At 45.7% G+C, this 25,907-nt stretch overlaps 1 protein-coding gene across 3 annotated transcripts in view; it reads left to right on the forward strand.

Moving 5' to 3' along the window:
- mrc2 (mannose receptor, C-type 2) overlaps positions 1 to 25,907 on the forward strand; it is a 317,669-nt gene that overhangs the window by 221,822 nt on the left and 69,940 nt on the right. For all 3 annotated transcript variants that reach the window (XM_070864753.1, XM_070864754.1, XM_070864756.1), the window contains exons 16-18: positions 8,910 to 8,942; positions 17,420 to 17,586; positions 22,177 to 22,244. In XM_070864753.1, coding sequence (XP_070720854.1) covers positions 8,910 to 8,942; positions 17,420 to 17,586; positions 22,177 to 22,244 — 268 coding nt within the window. The remainder of the gene's footprint in view (positions 1 to 8,909; positions 8,943 to 17,419; positions 17,587 to 22,176; positions 22,245 to 25,907) is intronic.

The raw sequence follows: 25,907 nt of genomic DNA on the forward strand, positions 1-25,907 counted from the left end.
CAGCGTGTGCTGGAGAGCGACGGCTGTGAAGAGGGCGACTGGTTTGGATGTCATCAAGGTCCAGGTTGCTGATTGGAGCGTGGGCAGGTACAGCAGGCGCGATGTGATCGGGGCCCAGGGGCAGCACGGGGGCCAGCCCACACAGCGATATGTGTGCGCACTAGGTCCATGCAGCAGATCTGGTCTCCTGTCGGCTTGGTTAATTCTTGCCACTGAACCAAGACCTAGCTCTGTCAAGCCCTTATGGTGGCTGGTATGCAACGGCCGCCACACGTTAAAAAAATTCCACGCACAGGCATCTTCCACCCTTCAAGATGTACTTCGGGACCTGGAATATTAGGTCCTTCATTGAAACACCTGCGAACTCATTCCTTTTTGGCGTGGAAGCAAGTTACCCTCGTTTCGAGGGACCGCCTATGACGATGATGATGATGATATTAGTGAAGGATATAGACAGGTGATATATTAGTAAGGGATATAAGCGAGTGATATATTAGTGAGAGATATATTAGCAGAACCAAGCCTACCTAAAAATGCAGTGCCAAATTGGTGAAGCTACAACACAGGACTATGCATGCTAAACAGCAGAAACAGCTTGCTATATACAAAGCTGGGCGATCTCACAACCAATGGATCAGATCAAAGCTCTGCAGTCCTGCCAAATCCAGTTGTGAATTTAAACAACTAATGGAAGGAGCAGGCTCCATGATCATCCCCATCCTCAATGATGGAGCCCAGCTCGCGAGTGCAAAACAAAAGGCTGAAGTGTTCGCAATCATCTTGAGCCAGAAGTGCCGAATGGATGATCCATCTCTGCCTCTTCCTGAGGTCCCCACCATTACAAAAGCCAGTCTTCAGCCAATTCACTTCACTCCAGGCGATATCAAGAAATGGTTGAGTGTACTGGATACAGCAAAGGCTAAGGGCCCCAAGAGCATCCCGGCTGTCTTGCTGACGACCTGTGCTCCAGAAGCTTTGCTATGGTCCCACAGGTAGGCTGGTCACGAAAGTAAAAGCCCATAGTATCCAAGGCAAAGTGGCAAGTTGGATCCAAAATTGGCTCAGAGGCAGGAAGCAAAGGATAATGGTCGATGGGTATTTTTGTGACTGGAAGGCTGTTTCCAGTGGGTTTCAGTACTAGGTCCTTTGCTTTTTGTGGTATATAATCAATGATTTAGACTTGAATGTAGGAGCTATGATTAAAAAGTTTGCAGACGATACAAAAATTCGACGTGTGGTTGCTAATGAAGAAGAAAGCTGAGTACTGCAGGAAGATATCAATGAACTGGTCAGGTGGGCAAAACAGTGCCAAATGGAATTCAATCCTGCAAAGTGTGAGGTAATGCATTTGGAGAGGGCTAACAAGGCAAGGGAATACACAATAAATGGTAGGACACTGAGAAGTGCAGAGGAACAACTTGGAGTGCATGTCCACAGATCCCTGAATGGTAGCAGGACAAGTAGATAAGATGGTTAAGAAACCATACAGTATACTTGCCTTTATTAGCTGAGGCATAGAAGAGCAGGAAGGTTATGCTTGAACTGTGTATAAAACACCAGTTAGACCACAGCTAGAGTGCAGTTCTGATCACCACATTACAGCAAAGATATGATTGCATTGGAGAGGGTATAGAAGAGATTTATGAGGATTCTGCCTGGACTGGAGAGTTTTAGCTATGAGGAAAGATTGGATAGGCTGGGTTTTTTTTGGGAACAGGGGAGGCTGAGGGAAGACCTTATTGAGGTGTATGAAATTATGAGGGGCCTAGATGGGGTGGATAGGAAGGATCTATTTTCCTTAGCAGAGGGGGTCAGATTTAAAGTAATTGGGGGAGGTATAGAGGAGATAGAAGGTGATGGGGGTCTGGAACTCATTGCCTGAAAGGGTGGTAGAGGAAGAAAGCCTCACCGTATTTAAAAAAAATACTTGGATGTACATTTAAAGTGCCGTAACATACAGGGCTACAGACCAAGAGCTGGAAAGTGGGATTAAGCTGGGTAGCTCTTTATCAGCCGGCATGGACACGATGGGCTGAAATGGCCTTCTTTCGTGCTGTAAATTTCTATGATTCTAACTAGCCGCGTCTCTAGCCAAGGTGTTCCATTACAGCTACAACACTGGCATCTACCTGACAATGTGGAAAATTGCCCAGGTATGTCCTGTCCACAAAAAGCAGAACAAATCCAATCCGGCCAATTACCACCCCATCAGTCTACTCTCAATCATCAGCAAAGTGATGGAAGGTGTTGTCAACAATGCTATCAAGCGGCACTTACTCAACAATCTACTCACCAATGATCAGTTTGAAATAAAAACAGAAAATGCTGGAAATCTCAGTGGGTCAGGTAGTATCTGTGGAGAGAAAAACAGAGTTAACGTTTCAGGTCGATGACCCTTCGTCAGCACTGGCGAATGTTCAAAAAGAACAGATCTTAAGGAGCAATGAAAGAGGGAGGGGAAGAAAGAACAAAAGGGAAGGTTTGTGATAGGTGGATGGCAGGAGAGATTAGAGTGACAAAAGGGATGATGGGCCGAATTGAAATGGTAATGACAGAAGTTAGAAAAAGGTTAGTCTAGATAGGGTGTGAATGGCGGAATAATGACCAGCTGCCATTGGAGACAAAGAGAAAAAAAACATAAGATCGGAGGAGGTGGTGGGGGAGGGAGCCAAAAATGGACAGAGGTTATGTTCTGAAATTTTTGAACTCAGATCATGAGTCCAGAAGGCCTAAACGAAAGATGAGGTGCTGTTCCTCGAGCTTGCGTTGAGCTTCATTGGAACAGTGTAGGAGGCCGAGGACAGAGATGTCGGAGTGGGAGTGGAGCGGGGAATTAAAGTGACAGGCGACCGGAAGCTCAGGGTCACGCTTACGGACTGAACAGAGGTGCTCCGCAAAGCGGTCACCTAATCTGCGTTTGGTCTCCCCAATGTAGAGGAGACAACATTGTGAGCAGCGAATACAGTATACTAAATTGAAAGAAGTACAAGTAAATCACTGTTTCACCTGGAAGGAGTATTTGAGGCCCTGGATAGTGGGAAGGGAGGAGGTAAAAGGGCAGGTGTTGCATTTCCTGTGATTACATGGGAAGATGCCGTGGGAAGGGGAGGGAGTGCTGAGGGTGACTGCGGAGGGGAGTTGCGGAGGGAGTGGTCCCTTCGGAATACTGAGAGGAGAGGGGACGATGTGATTGGTGGTGGGATTACTCTAGAGGTGGCGGAAATGGCGGAGGATGATCTGTTGAACGTGGAGGCTGATGGGGTGAAAGGTGAGGACAAGAGGAACGTTGTCATGATTCCGAGAGGGAGGGGAAGGGGTCAGAGCAGAGGTGAGGGAAATAGAACGGACACAATCGAGAGCCTTGTTAACCACGGCAGAGGGGAATCCTTGGTTGAGGAAAAAGGAAGACATGTCAGAGGCATTCGTTTGAAAGGTGGCATCTTCAGAGCAGATGTGACGGAGACGGAGAAACTGGGAGAATGGAATGGAGTCCTTACAGGAAGCGGGGTGGGAAGGTAGCTGTGGGAGTCGGTGGGCTTATAATGGATACTGGTCGAAAGCCTATCCCGCTTATAGTGGATACTGGTTGATAGCCTCAGTTTGAGTTCTGCCAGGACCACTCTGCTCCAAACCTCATTATAGCCTTGGTCCAAGCATGGACAAAAGAGCTCAATTCCAGAGATGAGGTGAGTGTGGCTGCCCTTGACCTTAAGGCAGCATTTGACTGAGTGTGGCATCAAGGAGCCCTAGTAAAATTGAAGTTAATGGTAATCATTGGGAAAACTCTCCAGTGGCTGGAGTCATACCGAGCACAAAAGTAGATGGTTGTGGCTGTTGGAGATCAATCATCTTAGCCCCGGACATCGCCGCAGGAGTGTCTCAGGGCAATGTCCCAGGCCCAACCATCTTCAGCTGCTTCATCAATGACCATCCCTCCATCATGTCAGAAGTGGAGATGTTCGCTGAGGATTGCACAGTGTTCACCATTCATAACTCCTCAGATAATGAAGCAGTTCTTGCCTGCATTTAGCAAGACCTGGACAACATTCAGGCTTAGACTGATAAGTGGCAAGTAACATTCGCGCCACACAAGCACTAGGCAATGTCTGTCTCTAATAAAAGAAGTCTAACCTCCTCTTGATATTAAACGGGATTATCATCGCTGAATCCCACACCATCAACATCCTGGTGGTCACCATTGACCCGAAACTTAACTGGACCAGCCACATGAATACTGTGGCTGCAAGAGCAGGTCAGAGTCTGGGTATTCTGTGGTGAGTGACTCACCTCCTGCCTCCCCAAACCTTTTCCACCACCTACAAGGCACAAGTCAGGAGTGTGATGGAATACTCTCCATTTATCTGGATGAGTGCAGCGCCAACAACACTCAAGAAGCTCGACACCATCCAGGACAAAGCAGCCCGCTTGATTGGCCACTATCTCAAACATTCACTCCCTGCACCACTGGTGCACCATGGCTGCAACATGTACCATCTACAAGGTGCACTACAGCAGCTCGATAGCACCTCCCAAACCCGCGACCTCTACCACCTAGAAGGACAAGAACAGCAGACGCATGGGAACAGCACCTCCAATTTCCCCTCCAAGTCACACACCATCTTGACTTGGAAATATATCGCCGTTCCTTCAGCGTCGTTGGGTCAAAATCCTGGGACTCCTTCTCTAACTGTACTGTGGAAGTGCCTCCACCACACAGACTGCAATGGGTCAAGAAGGTGGCTCACCACCATTTTTTCAAGGACAATTAAGGACGGGCAATAAATGCTGGACTTGCCAGCGACACCCACATCCCATGAATGAAAAATAAATACATAGATGGGTGATATATTAATAAGGGATACAAATGGGTAAGAAAGAAAGGAAGACTTGCATTTATAAAGTGCCTTTCATGACCACCGGATGTCTCAAAGTGCTTTACAGCCAATTAAGTACTTTGGGAGTGTAGTCACTTTTGTAATGTGGAAAAATTTGGGTAGTATATTACTGTGGGGTACAGATGGCAGTCATAAAAGAACAACATTAAATTAATACTGTACATCAAATGTCAGCTCCCTCCCTTGAGTCAGAAGGTTATTCAAACCCTACTCTCGGCTCAGCACACATGTAAGCTGACACTGCAGTGCAGTGCAGAGGGAGTGCGGCAATGTCAGACAGACATTGCATCTAGGCATATATGTCGGTTCAGGTGACTGAAACAATCCCGTGGAGCTATTGGAAGAAGAGCAGGGGGGTTCACCGGATGTCTTGGGCAACATTCTTCCCTCAACTGGTATCTCTAAAACCCATTATCTGGATGAACATTTGTTGTTTCTACACCTTGCTGTGACAGAACAGAGTAAAACAAGAGTGACTGCACTTCGAAAGTAATTCATTAGCTATAAACCACTTTTGGCTGTCCTGTTTCAATTCAAATTCTTTCTTCTTCTCATATTGCACCCAAAGGGACTTTTATAACCCAGCAAAATTACTGGACAAAACATGGCAAGAGGTTGGAAAGGAACTCCGCGAGTAAATAGTAGAATGCTATCTCAAATTCTTAGAAGTCTCCAAAGTGACAAGTAGGGAGAGTGCATGAATCATTACATGTCATGGTTTACTAGACCTGATGAAGTCATGTCTGATAAAGGACCTCCCGAAGTATTCAGCATGTTTGCCATGAATTATTAGTTGAGGCAAAGTTCTCTCAGTTAAATGGAATGTTGGGAAGTGCAGTGCAGACAACTGGAAGACAGCTGAAGAACGCCTAAAGTGATAGATGGGTCGTTGGTGAGTCTATTCGATCATCATATCACATCTATTAACTATAGGACCACCAGCTAGATGACTAATGGGTAGATGTTTAAAATAGTCATCAAACTACTAAAACCAGGTTGTTTAGTGACTTCAAGAACAAACAAAGCAGATATTTTGCATGGATGGAAAAACATTGTGTAAGAATGGGCATGAGCAGGTCAAGTGGCACATAGGAAACACCAGGAACACAGGAGTAAACCATTCAGTCCCTCGAGTCTGCTTCAACAGTCAATTAGATCATGGCTGATCTGTACCTGAACTCCTTAGCTCCATATAGCATACCTAACAAGCTATCGATTGCAGTCTTGAATGTTCCAATTGTCCCAGCTTCCACTGCTTTTTGGGGGAGAGAATGCCAGAAGGCTCTAATTGGTAAAATTGGAAGATAGTGACAGGGGAGAGCTCATCAAGACATGAGAAAACAATGGGAGACTGAGAAGATGCATCCTCTTCGCTCTGATAGAACAACTCAACAAGAGAAACAATTGACTAAATAACCTATCCCAAAGGTTTCTGTCTGGTCATACACAATGGAGCCAGAAAGAAATTAGGAAAATACAGAGCCTGTTTGCAGTCACAGTGATTGAGTTGTGAAGAAGTCTATTAGACACTGAAGACCTATTTTACGAAGCAACATATATTTCCATTTTCAGGTCCAAGATCTGCCCAACATAACTTGGATCTTTCAAAGGACGTAGTTACACAACCTGAGAGATGTGTTAGTGAGACAGCGACTGGTAGCAAGGTGCACTGTGGGCTTTTTCAATAACGTGAGTTTGAAATTGAAAGTAGATGCAACACCCCTGCCCCTGAATACAGTGCCTATTGTACCAATCCCTTCTTTTGGCAGTAGCTCACTGGCAGTGGTGCTGGCAGTGGTCCTGAACACAGCATAGTCACTGCTAGCAGGTAATAGATTATTCAATATATGGCCGTTAAACAGCACTGATTCTTTTGCCAATTATCTTAAATCTGTGACACCTAGTTACCGACTCTCCTGCCAGTGGAAACAGTTATTTACTCTATCAAAACCCTCATAATTTTAAACACCTCTACTAAATCTTCCCTTAATCTTCTCTGCGCTAAGGAGAACAATCCCAGCTTCTCTAGTCTCTCCACATAACTGAAATCCCTTATCTTTAGTACCATTCTAGCAAAGATATTCAGGCTTTTGAGCATTTCAATGAATTTTGATAATCAGGAGGGTAAACGTCAGAACTGAAGTCCATGATTCTCTCCCCCAGGTCTTGATCTAACCATTGTCTGGATTAAGCCTTGGCAAAGGATGGTAACTGTACCAGACCTGAATGTTAACTCAAACTGGGCACCACATTTTAAGAAGGATATATTGACCAGATTGCAGTGCAGATTGACCAGAATGATACCTGGGCCTCCAAGGGATAAATTACAAGGAGAGATTACACAAACTAGGGTTGTATTCCCTAGAATTTAGAAGATTAAGGGTGATTTGATCAAAATCTTTCAAGATATTAAGGGGAACAGATAGGGTAGATAGAGAGAAACAATTACCGCTGGTCGAGGTGTCTAGGACTAGGGGGCATAATCAAAAAATTAGAGCCAGGTCTTTCAGGAGTGAAATTAGGAAACACTTTTACACGCAAAGGGTGATAGAAGTTGGGAACTCTGTTCCGCAAATGGCAATTGGTGCTAGGTTAATTGTTCATTTTCAATCTGAGATTGATAGATTTTGTTAACCAAAGGTATTAAGGGATATGGAGTTAGGTCACAGATCAGTCATGTGTACAATCCTGTAATAGCAGTGTATTATAGTGTACAGCCCTGTAATAGCAGTGTGTTATGGTGTACAGCCCTGTAATAGCAGTGTGTTATAGTGTACAGCCCTGCAATAGCAGTGTGTTATAGTGTAGTCCTGTAATAGCAGTGTGTTATAGTATAGTCCTGTAATAGCAGTGTGTTATAGTGTACCGTCCTGTAATAGCATTGTGTTACAGTGTACAGCCCTGTAATAGTTTATGTTTCTCTGGCCGACAGCACACACTGTGATGGAGATTTTGCTCACCTCGGCGGGTCAGGTGCGGCCAGTGTTGGTGGTGGGTCGCAGTCCCACTGCTGGCTCCATCTCGTTCTTGGACAGATTTGTGTGCACCTTTGGAAGTGGCTTAGTGAGTTGTAGTGAACGGCAAGATATAATGGTACCCTCCACAATGCTCATGAGTGTGAAAGGAATGGCTTGGACCTTGTAGGGATGCTTTATGTCGTTGGTATCGGGTGATGCCAACCTGGCGCATCATGTGGCAGCCATGGTATACAGCGTCAATTGAAGTAAATGTGGCCATGGTGAAGCCATCCTTGGCCTCCCGGGCAGCAATCTGCTCGGGTGCTGATGCCCTCTGTCCTGTGCAACATTAGTTGATTGGTGTTGTTGTTGGTGTGCCTGGTGCTGCTGTTGTTGGGGCTGACCATGGTCAGATTCTGAGGACCAAGGTGACACAGTGTAAATGATACTCATGCTGATGGAATAGATGGCAGGTGAAGTTGAGATGACAGAAGTAATCTGTTAATGGTGAGAGAGGTTGTTCCACTGAGGTGACACTGGATGGAGAATTTATACCAAACATTTGCATTCTGCATAACGCTCAATCTGTATTCCAAATGAAACAGCTTCAGTGCATGGAAAGTTAACAGCTGTGAGATGGGAACTTTTATAGCACATTTCAAGCTATCAATTAATCAGCTGATTCAATGGCCGTTCAACTCCCGCCTCAACTTAACAGATGTGGTCCATGAGCAGCGTGGACCACGTGGGCGAGCAGTTAAAGTTAAAAGGTAAGGTTAAAACCATTATTAAGGGCCTGTCATGTCAACAAGCCAATAATTGCTTTAATTGGGCTGTCCGCCTCTGCCAATGGGAAAGGTGTGTTGCGGTGGGATGACAGCGGGCCAAAAAAAAATCTAATTTCCCACCTGACCTGTCACCGATCCTGCCCGGTGAGTCCCCCCACCCGCCGGAAAATTCCGGCCAGTGACTTTGTTAATACATCTGTAACTGTGGCTGAGAAATGGCTGTCTTGAGATTCTACGCTGTTCTCACCGACTCTTCCTTCTTCCCACAGGAGCTGTTGTTAAAGATCCAGAGGGCACCGAAGGTATGTTGCATTTTACCATAATACAGATTAACGGCAGTGAGAAATTGCATTGTAAGGAAAGTGGCTCAGAAGACACCATCAGCAACAAACCCCAAGTGTCATTTGTTCCTGTTAAGTATTATGATGTTGATTATACTCTGGGTTTAGCAGAGTATCTCACCTCCTGGTTTCCTTGTGACCCATCAGTGGCCAGGTTTCTCAGTATAGTTGTGCAGCAATCACAAAGATTATTACATGTCAGCTTGGTAGCACCCTCACCTCTGAGTGAGAAGGCTGCGGGTTCAAGCCCTTAACTCTTGGACTTAAGTTCAGAGCCTAGGCTGACACTCCAGTGCAGCAATGAGTGAGGTGCCGTCCATTGGATGAGACGCTAGACCGAGGTCTAGGCCTGTTTAGGTAGATGGTAAAGATCCCAGAATACTATTCAAAGAAGTGCAGGGAGTTCTACCAGTATCCTGGCCAACATTCCTCCCTGAAATTGCTATTTATGAGAGCTTGTGAGTGTCGAATAACTGCCACATAACTAGTCACTGCACTGCAAACATAAGTCATTGTGTGAAATTCTTTGAGCTGTTTCGACATAGTAAATGGGAAGTACCACCACTAAAGTTCAGTCTTGTATTTCATTAAATATTAGCTGATCAGCCATTCACACATTGTCAATTACATAAGATACTTGTCCTAGCACTTACAATAATCTGAGATGTTTGGAAATTAACACTTTTTGGGAACCTCCAAGAACTCAAGGCTCAGGCTTCTCATGTAGATACAGGCCTCTGACGGAAAGCATCGCTACAGATATTTTAAATACAGCAAATATAAAAAAATGAAAGACTTGGATTTATGTAGTGCTCTTCACGTCCACCGGATGTCTCGAAGCACTTTACAGCCAATTAAGTACTTTTTTTTGGAGAGTAATCACTGTTGTAATGTACAAAACACGGCAGCCAATTTGCACATAAGCAAACTTCCACAAACAGCAAAGCGATAATGACCAGATAATCTGTTTTTTTATTATGTTGATTGAGGGATAAATATTGGCCAGGACACCAGGGATAACTCCCCTGCTCTTCTTCGAAATAGTGCCATGGGATCTTTTACGTCCACTTGAGAGAGCAGACGGGGCCTTGGTTTAATGTCTCATCCGAAAAACAGCACCTCTGACAGTGCAGTGCTCCCTCAGCACTGCACTGGAGTGTCAACCCAGATTTCTTTGTGCTCAAGTCTCTGGAGTGGGACTTGAACCCACAACCTTCTGACTCAGAAGTGAGTGTGCTACCCACTGAGCCATAGCTGATACAGAGCTGTTATATAAGTAAGTTTAGTCATTTTTTTTTACATAGTATTTACAGTGTTTATGTTCCACATGAACCTCCTCCCACATTACTTCATCTCGCTCTATCAACATATCCTTCTATTCCTTCTCCCTCATGTACTTATCTAGCTTCCCCTTAATTCTTTTTATGTCTTTATTATGTTACAAACCTTATTCCCAGAAATGTGTTCTCAGTTTCATGCAGACATGGTGATGACTGCTGAAAACAGTTCCAAAAAAGTATTTGGTGCCGTTTGGTTCATGTGTTTGATTCATTGGTCATTTTGTTGAATGCTCATGCTTGGTGTGATATTGTCATGTGTTCGTACTGATTCCTGACTGAGCTTCTTCACCTGCTTTCCTTGCATGTGATGTACCTCGGCTCTTCAGTTCTAATTCGTTACTGTTTTATGGCTACAAAATCTGAACCAATCAACAACAAGAAATATGCACGTATACAGTGTGTTACATCAAACTGTGACATAAGAAGTGTGACATGCGCCCTGACTGAGATATGCTGCCACCCCACCTGCTCTGACTTCACCGTCAGAGGATGCTTCGACAAAGGCAAAGGCGCCGCTAATTACAGATGGAAAGAAATTGAGAGAGGGAGAGAGAAAGGCTATGACAACGAGAGGGGGCACCACAGAGAGAGGCACATGGAGAAGGCCATGGAGCAAGGCACAGGGAAAGTGAGAGGCAAGGAGACAGGGAAAGTGAGAGGCAAGGGGACAGGCACAGACAACCACATCCAGCAGCACAGGTGGAAGCACATCCAGCAGCACAGGGACAAGCACATCAAGATGCTGCCAGAGGAAGAAGGCGCTACAGGGCTGGCAACAGAAGGTCTTACTCTCCCAGGGTATTCCAGCAGCAATTTCACTGTGGAGCAGTGTGAGCGAAGGCTGCAATTCAGGAAGGATGTGGTCACAGAGCTCTGCTATCTGCTGCAACCAGACCTCGAGCCTCAGACCAGGGTGAGGACGATTCGCTCAGTAACAGTCAAGGTGGCCATCACTCTCAATTTCTATGCCAATGGATCTTTCCAAGGAGCAACAGGATACATCTCCAACATCTCCCAGTTTGGCATCCATTGCTCATCCGCGATGTCACAGATGCTCTGTACAGAAGAAGGAGGGACTACATCTCCTTCCCCATGAGCAGAGAGAAGTAGCATGAGCGTGAGGGAGCCGTATCACAATCCAGAGATCTTCCGTAACCATAAAGGTTACCACTCACTGAATGTACGGTTGGTGTGCGACCACACATGCAGAATAATGACCGTCAATGCCCGCTATCCTGGCAGCAGGCACGAAGCCTTCATCCTGCGCCAGACCGTTGTGCCAGCTCTGTTCCAGCCCCCAAATGAAGCTTGTGGCCGGAAGCTCGGAGACGAGGACTATCCGCTATGCACCTGGCTCATGACTTCCCTCCGCAACCCCACCACTCCTGCCCAGCACTCGTACAGTGAGAGCCATGCCGCCAGCAGGAACATCATTGAACAGACCATCGGAGTGCAGAAGTAACAGTTCTGCTGCCTTGACCACTTGGGAGATGTCCTCCAGTACTCGTCTGAGCGGCTATCCCTATTCATCGTCGTCTGCTGCATGCTGCACAACCTGGCCATCACGAGGGCACAGCCATTGCCGCCAGGCATCGACGTACCACCTCAGGAGGAGGAGCAGGAACAGCAACAGCCGCGATGGAGGAGGCAGCGAGCCCATCACAATCCTGCAAGGGAGGTCCGTGACCATCTTATCTGAGCTTTTTTTCCATTGATTTCCATCCCACTTCCCGGTTCCCTTATCTTCAACTAAAGAAAGAACTTGCATTTATATTAAATATCTTTCTCATCCTTAGGACATCCCAAAAGGCCTCACAATCAAAGAACTACTTTTGCAATATAACCACTGTTGTAATGTAGGAAATGCAGCAGCAAATTTGTGCACAACAAGCTCTCACAAACAGCAGTGAGATAAATGACCAGATCATCTGCTTTGGTGATGCTGGGTGAAAGATAAACATTTTGTTCCAATGGTTGAAATCAATGTGACTGGTGACGAAGATGTTCGCTTATCTTGTTTGCTTGTGAAATCAGTTGCTGTGCTTTCTGTAGCCTAGCAATGTTTGAAAAATAATGATTAAGTAAAGAGCTTCAGGTGAAGGGGCCATTTTTTCAAACATGGCAAGTTAATACATGACTTCTATTTCTTTCCACAGAGGAAATCTAATCTAGCTGATTGGAGTCATTGTGCCCACAACTGTTACTGTCTGACTGACTGTTCCACACACTTGTTGGCATCCAACTATCATTGCCATCTTTCTTTGCCATCCTTCGATTGCCAAAGTTATTGGCCATGCTCCAGGTGGGAATTAGGTGACTTCCTTTCAAACCCAATGCCATCTACCAACCTGCCCTCTGCACTGATGATCGGTGGGTTGCTACTGGGCTGCCAGGAACAGGAAGCTCTGGAGATTTCCAAAACTGGTTAAAGCTCAGTTTAACTGGGGTCTAACACTGATTGAGCTTTGCCCTGATATTTTTCTCCGTCATTGTCGCCCTATCCCCTTACCACTGCCAAAATGCTGCCTCCTAGCTTTTCACTGAAAACATCGTACTTCCTCCCCTCTGGTACAGTGAGAGAGGCAGACAGGAACAGAGAGAGTGTGAATGAGCCTGGGACCCAATGACGAGAGGAAAACGGGAAGTCAATTTTCCTCTCAGTGGGTCTACTCCTTATAGATTTAATAGTGTGCATTCACTTATGCAATGGATGCTGGATAGCCATGTGTACCTATTAGAGCTGTGCTACGCTTTATTTCACTGGAGAGTAAGCGAAAGACGAAGAAAATAGAGTACATTTTCTAACTGTATACTCCCAGCACGGAGCCTTGCCTACTTGGAAATCGCATCAGGAACCTGCCTGACTGGCTCGTGATATTCCATCTAGAAAGTGGACTGTGGCGAGATATCGCAACACGTGCCCTTGAAATCAGAAATGTTAACCTAAAATAGTTGTGAAACTGGGACAGGTGGCGAGAAAATTAGGTTGTCCCCGAGAGTCCAGAAAATTGAGCAGTGTGATCCCCCCAATTGTGAGTGGGAAATACGAACTTCAGGTTTTTTTAATGTCTGGTTTGTATTTTAGAAATCTCCGGTCAGCCTTCTCAGAAACTGGACTGCAAAAATCACTGGGGACTTCAAAACAGGAGCTCCTTTGTTCTAAGTTTAGCTTTGTTTCCCCGCACCTGCCCCCCTTCCCTGGTTCTGCACATGCTCGTAAACTGTTAAGAGCATAAGAAATAGGAGCAGTAGTAGGCCATTTAGCCCCTCAAGCCTGCTCCGCCATTTAATAAGATCATGGCTGATCTGATCATGGACTCAGGTCCAGTTCCCCTTCCGCTCTCCATAACCCTTTATTCCCTTATCACTCAAAAATCTGTCTATCTCCGTCTTAAATATATTCAATGACCTAGCCTCCACAGCTCTCTGGGGCAGAGAATTCCATAGATTTACAACCTTCTGAGAGAAGAAATTTCTCCCCATCTCAGTTTTAAATGGGCAGCCCCTTATTCTGAGACTATGTCCCCTAGTTTTAGTTTCCCCTATGAGTAGAAATATCCTCTCTGCATCCACCTTGTCGAGCCCCCTCATTATCTTATATGTTTCGATAAGATCACACCTCATTCTTCTGAACTCCAATGAGTATAGGTCCAAACTACTCAACCTATCTTCATAAGTCAACCCCCTCATCTCCAGAATCAACCTAATGAACCTTCTCTGAACAGCCTCCAATGCAAGTATATCCTTCCTTAAATACGGAGACCGAAACTGTGTGCAGTACTCTAGGTGCGGCATCACCAATACCCTGTACAGTTGTAGCAGGACGTCTCTGCTTTTATACTCTATCCCGCTTGCAATAAAGGCCAACATTCCATTTGCCTTCCTGATTACTTGCTGTACCTGCATACTAACTTTTTGTGTTTCATGCACAAGGACCCCCAGGTCCCTCTGTACTGCTGCACTTTGCAATTTTTCTCCATTTAAATTATAATTTGCTTTTCTATTTTTTTCTGCCAAAGTGGATAACCTCACATTTTCCCACATTATACTCCATCTGCCAAATTTTTGCCCACTCACTTAGCCTGTCGATATCCCTTTGCAGATTTTTTGTGTCCTCCTCACAACTTGCTTTTCTATCCATCTTTGTGTCATCAGCAAACTTGGTTACATTACACTCGGTCCCTTCATCCAAGTCATTAATATAGATTGTAAATAGTTGAGAACCCAGCACCAATCCCTGCGGCACCCCACTAGTTACTATTTGCCAACCGGAAAATTACCCATTTATCCTGACTCACTGTTTTCTGTTAGTTAGCCAATTCTCTATCCATGCTAATATATTACCCACAACCCCGTGAACTTTTATCTGGTACAGTAACCTTTTATGTAGCACCTTATTGAATGCTTTCTGGAGATCCAAATACACCACATCCACTGGTTCTCCCTTATCCACCCTGCTCATTACATCCTCAAAGAACTCTAGCAAATTTGTCAAACATGATTTCCCTTTCATAAAACCATGCTGACTGCTTGATTGAATCATGCTTTTCCAAATGTCCTCCTGCTGCTTCCTTAATAATGGACTCCAGCATTTTCCCAACGACAGATGTTAGGTTAACTGGTCTATAGTTTCCTGCTTTCTGTCTGCCTACTTTTTTAAATAGGGGCGTTACATTTGCGGTTTTCCAATCTGCTGGGACCTCCACTTCTTTTAAGACCCTTGGATGTAAACCATCAGGTCCAAGGGACTTGTCCGCCTTTAGTCCCATTATTTTACCGAGTACTACTTTAGTGATCGTGATTGTATTAAGTTCCTCTTTCCCTATAGCCCCTTGATTATCCACTATTAGGGTGTTTTTAGTGTCTTCTACCGTGAAGTCCGATACAAAATATTTATTCAATGTCTCTGCCATTTCCCTGTTCTCCATTATTAATTCCCCAGTCTCATCCTTTCGGGGACAACATTTAATTTAGCCACTCTTTTCCTTTTTATGTACCTGTAGAAACTTTTACTATCTGTTTTTATATTTCGTGTTAGTTTACTTTCATAATCTATCTTCCCTCTCTTTATTATTTTTTTAGTCGTTCTTTGCTGGCTTTTAAAATGTTCCCAATCCTCTGGCCTCCCACTAGACTTGGCTACATTGTATGTCCTTGTTTTCAATTTAATATCATCCCTTATTTCCTTAGTTAGCCACGGATGGTTATTCCTTTTCTTATAGTCATTCCTTCTCATTGGGATATATTTTTGTTGCGAGTTATAAAATATCTCCTTAAATGTCTGCCACTGCTCATCTGCCGTCCCATACTTTAATCTATTTTCCCACTCCACTTTAGCCACCTCTGCCTTCATACCTTTGCAGTCTCCTTTATTAAGGCTTAGGACACTGGTTTGAGATCCAACTTTCTCACCCTCCAACTGAATTTGAAATTCAATCATGTTATGGTCACTCATCCCTAGAAGATCCTTTATTAAGAGATCGTTTATTAATCCTGTCTCATTACACAGTACCAGATCTAAGATAGCCTGCTCCCTGGTTGGTTCTGCAACGTGTACTGATCAAGGAAACTATCCCGGATACACTCTTCCTCAAGGCTTAAAATTGCCCATGACTATTGTCGTTTCTTTTTTACAAGCCTAATTATTTCTTGATTTATACTCCGTCCAACAGTGTAGCTACTGTTAGGGGACCTTTACACTACGCCCACCAGCGACTTTTTCCCCTTATTCCTTTTCTCCACCCAAACTGATTCAACATCTTGATCTTCTGAGCCAATATCGTTTCTCACTAACGTACTGATCTCATCTTTTATTAATACACGTTCGACCTCCCGAATCCGGCAACCTTGGGACCGAGGCCAAGCCGGTTTTCGTGTTTTTCTGGACTTCGGAACGTCTTTCTGATGTCACGAATCCGGAAACAACCGAGCCGAGGTTCGGGTATTTCCGGATTCCAGAACGTCAGAAAAGGGGGGCGGGGAGGGGGGCTGCTCGCCGAGGAGCTGTTCGGGTCGCCGGCCCCTCTGCCAAGGACCTGATCGGGCGGGGCCCCGCTGCTGAGGACCTGATCGGGTGGAGCCCCGTCGCCGAAGACCTGATCGGGCGGGGCCCCGCCGCCGAGGACCTGAATTGGCGGGCCTCGCTGCCCAGGACCTGATCGGGCGGGCACTGCCGCCGCAGAAATGTTCGGGCAGGGCCCTGCCGCTGAGGATCTGATCGGACGGGGCCCCGCTGCCGAGGACCTGATTTGGCGGGCCCCGCCGCCGCGGAAATGTTCGGGCAGGGCCCTGCCGCTGAGGATCTGATCGGACGGGGCCCCGCTGCCGAGGACCTGATCGGGCAGGGTCCCTCCCTCGAGGAAATGTTTGGCCGGGACCCCGCCGCCGAGGAAATGTTCGGGTGGGGCCCTGCTGCCGTGGAGGAGTTCCTTGTCTGACCTGAGGTAGATGAGGTCGGGCAGCCGAGGTAAAGGGGAGGGAGGGGGGCCGGGGCGAGATCGGGCCGCGCGAAGTTGGGGTGGGCGAAATCGTGGCAAAGTCGGTTCGCTAAGGCGGGGGAGTCCGGATATCGGAACATTTTCTGGTTCGCGGACAACCCCGCCACGGATCGGCCCGGTGTCCGGATCCCGGAACATTCTGGATTCCGGAACTCCAGATTTTGGAGGTCGAACCTGTAGTGCTACCCCACGTCCTTTTCCTTTCTGTCCGTCCTTCCGAATTGTCAAATACTCCTGAATATTTAGTTCCAAGTCCTGGTCACCTTGCACGTCTCTGTAATGGCTATCAGATCATACCCATTTGTATCTATTTGTGCTGTCAACTTATCTATTTTGTTACAAATGCTGCGTGCATTAAGATAAAGAGCTTTTAAATTTGTTTTTTTTACCATTTTTTTCCTGCTTTGATCCCTTCCAGTTCTGACGAAAGGTCATCGACCTGAAACATTAAGGCTGTTTCTCTCTCCACAGATGCTGCCCACCTGAGTATTGCCAGCATTTTCTGTTTCTGTTTTAGCTTTTGTCTTCCTTCAGATAATGTATTTTTTGCCTCCTGAATGACTCTGTTAGTGTAAAATGAACCAATGTTGTCCCTTCCCAGATTCTGCGAGCAATAAATGGGTGCAGTTCCAGGATGCCGAGTATAAGTTCTTTGAGCATCTCTCCACCTGGCCCCAGGCCCAACGGATCTGCACCTGGTTCGGAGCGGAGCTGGCGTCCATCCATAGCCGACAGGAGCTGACCTTCCTGGGACAGACTCTGCAGGAGGTAGGGCTTGAGAGACATAACCGGGAGATTATATATTGGAAAACGACACCGTGCTCCTCCCTGCAAAGATCTGCAGTAGTTCACCAACATCTGTCACGACAATTAGTTGGGGAAGTAAGACTTTAGAAAGACTCATATGATTGAACAAGTTTGCGTGAATGCAGTCCGCCCATTTATAAATCAACTGTAAAGGCTGTTTTTACAATGTAACCATTTATAATAGTTTGGTGAAGGAGGGAGTAGGAGCTGGATTTTCGGCTTTGCTCATTTCGGGGCAGTAATGGCGGCGGGGCGGCAAAGTCTGCGCCCGGGAACAGTTTGTGCCTCAGTCAGCAAAATTGAGCAGCTGGCTCCTGAGTGTGGGGCAGGGCACTAAAGGAGGCATTGTACATAGAAACATAGAAAATAGGTGCAGGAGCAGGCCATTCAGCCCTTCTAGCCTGCACCGCCATTCAATGAGTTCATGGCTGAACATGAAACTTCAGTACCCACTTCCTGCTTTCACGCCATACCCCTTGATCCCCCGAGTAGTAAGGACTTCATCTAACTCCCTTTTGAATATATTTAGTGAATTGGCCTCAACTACTTTCTGTGGTAGAGAATTCCACAGGTTCACCACTCACTGGGTGAAGAAGTTTCTCCTTATCTCGGTCCTAAATGGCTTACCCCTTATCCTTAGACTGTGACCCCTGGTTCTGGACTTCCCCAACATTGGGAACATTCTTCCTGCATCCAACCTGTCCAAACCCGTCAGAATTTTAAACGTTTCTATGAGGTCCCCTTTCACTCTTCTGAACTCCAGTGAATACAAGCCCAGTTGATCCAGTCTTTCTTGATAGGTCAGTCCCACCATCCCGGGAATCAGTCTGGTGAATCTTCGCTGCACTCCCTCAATAGCAAGAATGTCCTTCCTCAAGTTAGGAGACCAAAACTGTACACAATACTCCAGGTGTGGCCTCACCAAGGCCCTGTACAACTGTAGCAACACCTCCCTGCCCCTGTACTCAAATCCCCTCACTATGAAGGCCAACATGCCATTTGCTTTCTTAACCGCCTGCTGTACCTGCATGCCAACCTTCAATGACTGATGTACCATGACACCCAGGTCTCGTTGCACCTTCCCTTTTCCTAATCTGTCACCATTCAGATAATAGTCTGTCTCTCTGTTTTTACCACCAAAGTGGATAACCTCACATTTATCCACATTATACTTCATCTGCCACACATTTGCCCACTCACCTAACCTATCCAAGTCACTCTGCAGCCTCATAGCATCCTCCTCGCAGCTCACACTGCCACCCAACTTAGTGTCATCCGCAAATTTGGAGATACTACATTTAATCCCCTCGTCTAAATCATTAATGTACAATCTAAACAGCTGGGGCCCCAGCACAGAACCCTGCGGTACCCCACTAGTCACTGCCTGCCATTCCGAAAAGTACCCATTTACTCCTACTCTTTGCTTCCTGTCTGACAACCAGTTCTCAATCCACGTCAGCACACTACCCCCAATCCCATGTGCTTTAACTTTGCACATTAATCTCCTGTGTGGGACCTTGTCGAAAGCCTTCTGAAAGTCCAAATATACCACATCAACTGGTACTCCTTTGTCCACTTTATTGGAAACATCCTCAAAAAATTCCAGAAGATTTGTCAAGCATGATCTCCCTTTCACAAATCCATGCTGACTTGGACCTATCATGTCACCATTTTCCTAATGCGCTGCTATGACATCCTTAATAATTGATTCCATCATTTTACCCACTACTGAGGTCAGGCTGACCGGTCTATAATTCCCTGCTTTCTCTCTCCCTCCTTTTTTAAAAAGCGGGGTACATTGGCTACCCTCCACTCGATAGGAACTGATCCAGAGTCAATGGAATGTTGGAAAATGACTGTCAATGCATCCGCTATTTCCAAGGCCACCTCCTTAAGTACTCTGGGATGCAGTCCATCAGGCCCTGGGGATTTATCGGCCTTCAATCCCATCAATTTCCCCAACACAATTTCCCGACTAATAAAGATTTCCCTCAGTTCCTCCTCCTTACTAGACCCTCTGACCCCTTTTATATCCGGAAGGTTGTTTGTGTCCTCCTTAGTGAATACTGAACCAAAGTACTTGTTCAATTGGTCTGCCATTTCTTTGTTCCCCGTTATGACTTCCCCTGATTCTGACTGCAGGGGACCTACGTTTGTCTTTACTAACCTTTTTCTCTTTACATATCTATAGAAACTTTTGTAATCCGCCTTAATGTTCCCTGCAAGCTTCTTCTCGTACTCCATTTTCCCTGCCCTAATCAAACCCTTTGTCCTCCTCTGCTGAGTTCTAAATTTCTCCCAGTCCCCAGGTTCGCTGCTATTTCTGGCCAATTTGTATGCCATTTCCTTGGCTTTAATACTATCCCTGATTTCGCTAGATAGCCACGGTTGAGCCACCTTCCCTTTTTTATTTTTACACCGCTGTTAGGGCGCTAGGCCGGTTGAGCATGTGAAAATCCCGAGCTAATCAGCCAGGCTGGAAGCGCTCTTGAGAGGACTGGGGAGAAAAAAAGACTTGGGGGTGGGGGTGGGGGTGGCTAGGGGAAACAATAATATTTCCAATTCATAGCCCAAGCAAGCACAACATAAATCGCAAAAAAAAAAGAAAACACAATCATACTTAACCTGAGGTGGACATTACTTACCTCACTGCAGCCGGTATAGGTCGGACCGCCCGTTTTCACAGGCGGTCATAACAGGGCGCACTGCAGGGCATACGCGTCGGGTGGGAGTCCAAAAGCGAGCCGGAGTCGCAACCACCAGCTCGCCTCATCCAGGCGGTAATGCTCTGCGCCCCGCCAAAACCAGCCCCAAAAACCGCGGCGGAGCGCTGGAAGCTGACCGACCGTCCAGAAGAGCTCATTGCCACCCCTCCCGGTCGAAAACAGAGGCAGACAGCACCATAAAATCCAGCCTAGATGTTTCAGATTAGCGCTCCAACACGGAGCTTCACCTCCAGGAGCCTGTATCAGGAATTCAAGAGGCACATTCCAATCGATTTTCCATCTTTAATGGTTGGCCTCAGCACCCGAATTTCTAGTATGCGCTCCCGGTCGGCAAGCTCTCTCCCGCTACATTTATTTGGGAGACGAGAAAAACTAAATTGGCGTTAGTTTTTATTTTTTATTCGGTAATGATTTTAAGGGATATGGAACCAAGGCAGATAACCAGAGCTAAGATACATATCTGCCATAATCTAATTGAATGGTGGAACAGGTTCGAGGGGTTGAATGGCCTACTCTTGTTCCTATGCTTGTTCTCTAAAAAGAATTTAAAACCATATACAACAAAAACAACTTACATAACTTACATTTATATAATATCTTTAACTTAGTAAAATGTCCCAAAGCACTTCACAGGAACGTTATCAAAAAGATTTGACACCCAATCACATAAGGAAATAGTAGGACGTGACCAAAAGCTTGGTCAAAGAGGTAGGCCTTAAGGAGCGTTTTAAAGGAAGAGAAAGAGGCGGAGAGGTTTATGGAGGGAATTCCAGAGCTTAGGGCCTAGGCAGCTGAAGGCCGCCAATGGAGGGCGCGAAGGAAGTCGGCGATGCACAAGAGGCCAGAGTGGGAGGAACGGAGGGATGAAGGGCTGGAGGAGGTTACAGAGATAGGGAAGGACGAGGCCATGGAGGGATTTGGACACAAGATGAGTATTTTAAATTTGAGCTGTTGCTGGACTGTACATTGGAGGAAGTTGATCTTTCCAATTTCACTCCTTGTTAGGATCCAATTCTACGCCTAGTCGATGAGTACTACCATCCAATACCTTGGCCAAATGGCTGTTCCTTGTGTGCAGTTAATGTGATGTGTTAGAAGCCTGACCTAGATTTCCTGAAGGTAATGCATTTAAACCCATTGAACATGCAAATCTAGCCTGGTAATTACAGATTACTGGCCAGAAACTCAACTGGACCAGTCATATTAGTGCTGTGGCTACTAGAGCAGATCAGTGGCTGGGAATTCTGCGGCGAGTGGGTCATCTCCCAACTCCCCAAAGCCTTTCCATCATCTACAAAACACAAGTCAGGAGTGTGATGGGATACTCTCCACTTGTATGGATCGGTGCTGCTGCAACAACACTCAAGAACCCAGGACAAAGCAGTCCACTTGATTGGCACCCCATCCGCCACCTTAAACATACACTCCCTTCACCACCTTGGATGCCGTGTATACCATCTACAGGATGCACACAGCACCTCACCAAGGCTTCTTCAACAGCACCTCCCAAACCCATAATTTCTACCACCATCACCTGCAAGTTCCCCTCCCAAGTTACACACCATTTTGACTTGGACATATATCGCTGTTCCTTCATCGTCGCTGGGTCAAATTCCTGGAACTCCCTCCCTAACAGCACTGTGTGGGCACCTTCACCACATGGACTGCAGCGGTTCAAGAAGAGGGCTCACCACCACCTTCTCGAGCAATTAGCGATGGGCAAAAATATTGGCCTTGCCAGAGACTCCCACATCCTGAGAATGAATAATAAAATAAAAGATACCTACAGTGAATCGAATGACCAGCTCATTTTGTACTTTTCTAGCTTTCCCGGTTTCAGGACCAGTTTTGGTGGATTGGCCTTCATACCTACGAGAATGATGGACGATTCAGGTTTGTGGTATTTACTCTCGTGCACAGAGCAACCTTTTCACACCTGCACTCTGTGTTTTGGAATCTCTTGACACCTTCATTGTACCTTGTTACTGATTCTGTAATTCACATTCTCCATTTTGTACATTAATCCCTCTTCCTCCCCACCCCCCCGCCCCAATCTTCCGTTTTTTGTTTTATTTTCTCCTATAGCTAGCCCTTCCCGGGCCAGACACCTTTTTTATTACATAGAATTTACAGCACAGAAACAGGTCATTCGGCCAACAGGTCCATGTCAGTGATTATGCTCCACACGAGCCTCCTCCTATCCCTATTTATCTCACCCTATCAACATACCCTTCTATTCCTTTCTTCCTCATGTACATATCTAGTTTCCCCTTAAATGTATCTATCCTATTCGCCTAACTCCTTCTTAGAAACATAGAAAATAAGTGCAGGAGTAGACCATTCGGCCCATCAAGCCTGCACCACCATTCAGTAAGATCATGGCTGATCATTCACCTCAGTACTCCTTTCCTGTTTTCTCTCCATACCCCTTGATCCCTTTAGCTGTAAGGGCCATATTTAACTCCCTCTTGAATATATCCAATGAACTGGCATCAACAACTCTCTGCGGTAGGGAACTCCACAGGTTAACAACTCTCTGAGTGAAGAAGTTTCTCCTCATCTCAGTCCTAAATGGCTTACCCTTTATCCTTAGACTATGTCCCCTGGTTCTGGACTTTCCCAACATCGGTAACATTCTTCCTGCATCCAACCTGTCCAGTCCCGTCAGAATTTTATATGTTTATATGAGATCCCCTCTCATCCTTCTAAACTCTAGTGAATACAGGCCCAGTCAATCCAGTCTCTCCTCATATGTCAATCCTGACATCCCGGAAATCAGTCTGGTGAACCTTCGCTGCAATCCCTCAATAGCAAGAATGTCCTTCCTCAGGTTAGGAGACCAAAACTGAACACAATATTCTAGGCGAGGCCTCACTAAGACCCTGTACAACTGCAGTAAGACCTCCCTACTCCTATACTCAAATCCCCTAGCTATGAAGGCCAACTTACCATTTGCCGCCTTCACCGCCTGCTGTACCTGCATGCCAACTTTCAATGACTGATGTACCATGACACCCAGGTCTTGTTGCACCTCCTCTTTTCCTACTCTGCCGCCATTCAGATAATATTCTGCCTTCGTGATTTTGCCACCAAAGTGGATAACCTCACATTTTCCACATTATACTGCATCTGCCATGCATTTGCCCACTCACCTAACCTGTCCAAGTCACCCTGCAGCCTATTAGTGTCCTCCTCACAGCTCACCGCCACCCAGGTTAGTGTCATCTGTAAACTTGGACATATTACACTCAATTCCTTCATCTAAATCATTAATGTACATTGTAAACAGCTGGGGTCCCAGCACTGAGCCCTGCGGCACCCCACTAGTCACTGCCTGCCATTCTGAAAAGGACCCGTTTATCCTGACTCTTTGCTTCCTGTCTGCCAACCAGTTCTCTATCAGTACATTACTCCCAATACCATGTGCTTTAATTTTGCACACCAATCTCTTGTGTGAGACCTTGTCAAAAGCCTTTTGAAAGTCCAAATACACCACATCCACTGGTTCTCCCTTGTCCATTCTACTAGTTACATCCTCAAAAAATTCTAGAAGATTTGTCAAGCAGGATTTCCCTTTCATAAATCCATGCTGACTTGGACCGATCCCATTACTGCCTTCCAAATGCGCTGCTATTTCATCTTTAATAATTGATTCCAACATTTTCCCCACTACTGATGTCAGGCTAACCGGTCCATAATTACCCGTTTTCTCTCTCCCTCCTTTCTTAAAAAGTGGTGTTACATTAGCTACACTCCAGTCCTTAGGAACTGATCCAGAGTTGAAAATGATCACCACTTATGTACTACTTCCTTAATACTCTGGGATGCAGACTATTTATTGGCCCCAGGGATTTATTGGCCTTCAATCCCATCAATTTCCCGCCTAATAAGGATTTCCTTCAGTTCCTTCTTCTCACTAAATCCTCGGTCCCCTATTTCTGGAAGGTTATTTGTGCCTTCCTTCGTGAAGACAGAACCAAAGTATTTGTTGAACTGGTCCGCCATTTCTTTGTTCCCCATTATAAATTCACCTAAATCTGACTGCAAGGGACCTACGTTTGTTTTCACTAATCTTTTTCTCTTCACATTTCTATAGAAGCTTTTGCAGTCAGTTTTTATGTTCCCAGCAAGCTTCCTCTCATACTCTATTTTCCCCCTCCTAATTAAACCCTTTGACTTCCTCTGCTGAATTCTAAATTTCTCCCAGTCCTCAGGTTTGCTGCGTTTTCTGGCCAATTTATATGCCTCTTCCTTGGATTTAACACTATCCTTAATTTTCCTTGTTAGCCACGGTTGAGCCATTTTCCCCGTTTTATTTTTACTCCAGACAGGGATGTACAATTGTTGAAGTTCATCCATGTGATCTTTGAATGTTTGCCATTGCCTATCCACTGTCAACCCTTTAAGTATTACTCGCCAGTCTATTCTAGCCAATTCACGTCTTATACCATCGAAGTTACCTTTCCTTAAGTTCAGGACCCTAGTCTCTGAATTAACTGTGTCACTCTCCATCTTAATAAAAAATTCTACCATATTATGGTCACTCTTCCCCAAGGGGCCTCGCACAACAAGATTGCTAATTAGTCCTTTCTCATTACACATCACCCAACCTAGGATGGCCAGCCCTCTAGTTGATTCCTCGACATATTGGTCTAGAAAACCATCCCTAATACACTCCAGGAAATCCTCCTTCACCACATTGCTACCAGTTTGGTTAGCCCAATCAATATGTAGATTAAAGTCGCCCATGATAACTGCTGTACCTTTATTGCACGCATTCCTAATTTCCTGTTTGATGCTGTCCCCAACCTCACTACTACTGTTTGGTGGTCTGTACACAACTCCCACTAGCGTTTTCTGCCCTTTGGTATTCCGTAGCTCCACCCATACCGATTCCACATCATCCAAGCTAATGTCCTTCCTTACTATTGCATTAATTTCCTCTTTAACCAGCAACGCCACCCACCTCCTTTTCCATTCTGTCTATCCTTCCTGAATGTTGAATACCCCTGGATGTAGATTTCCCATTCTTGGTCACCTACATATTGATGCCAATTACATCCATCATGGCAAAGAATTCCATATTCTCACCACTCTGAGTAAAGAAGTACTACCCTATTCTTCATCTTCCTCTCTTCGTCCCCCTCCCACCCCTATTCTTCCTGAAAGCACAGACTCCTGCCAGGATACGGTTCCACAGATTTTTCCCTCAATCTGTTTCAGCGAATACACTGACGCGAACACCTTGCCTTTTCTGTAAAGGACCTTTATTGAAGATTCTCCGGCCGGGACTTGTCAAGACAAAGGGACACTCTCAATCAGAGCCTGTTTACCTTCCTCTGGACAAGCCCCTTTTCAGCGCGAAACAACAACAGTTATACATTTTCAAAACAGAACACATTTGATTAGCACTTGGTCTATCCAATCCCTTTCTGCCTCCCCCCCCGAGTACGTCCAATGGCAGGCAAGAAAGTCTCCCAATTAGGGCTGGTGTCAGGGTCAGGTTAGTTATAGCTTCGCTACACTGTCTTCCCTTAGCAATAAAGAACCTAATTA

This window comes from Pristiophorus japonicus, chromosome 21, assembly GCF_044704955.1.
Source record: "Pristiophorus japonicus isolate sPriJap1 chromosome 21, sPriJap1.hap1, whole genome shotgun sequence".
Lineage (NCBI taxonomy): Eukaryota > Metazoa > Chordata > Chondrichthyes > Pristiophoridae > Pristiophorus > Pristiophorus japonicus.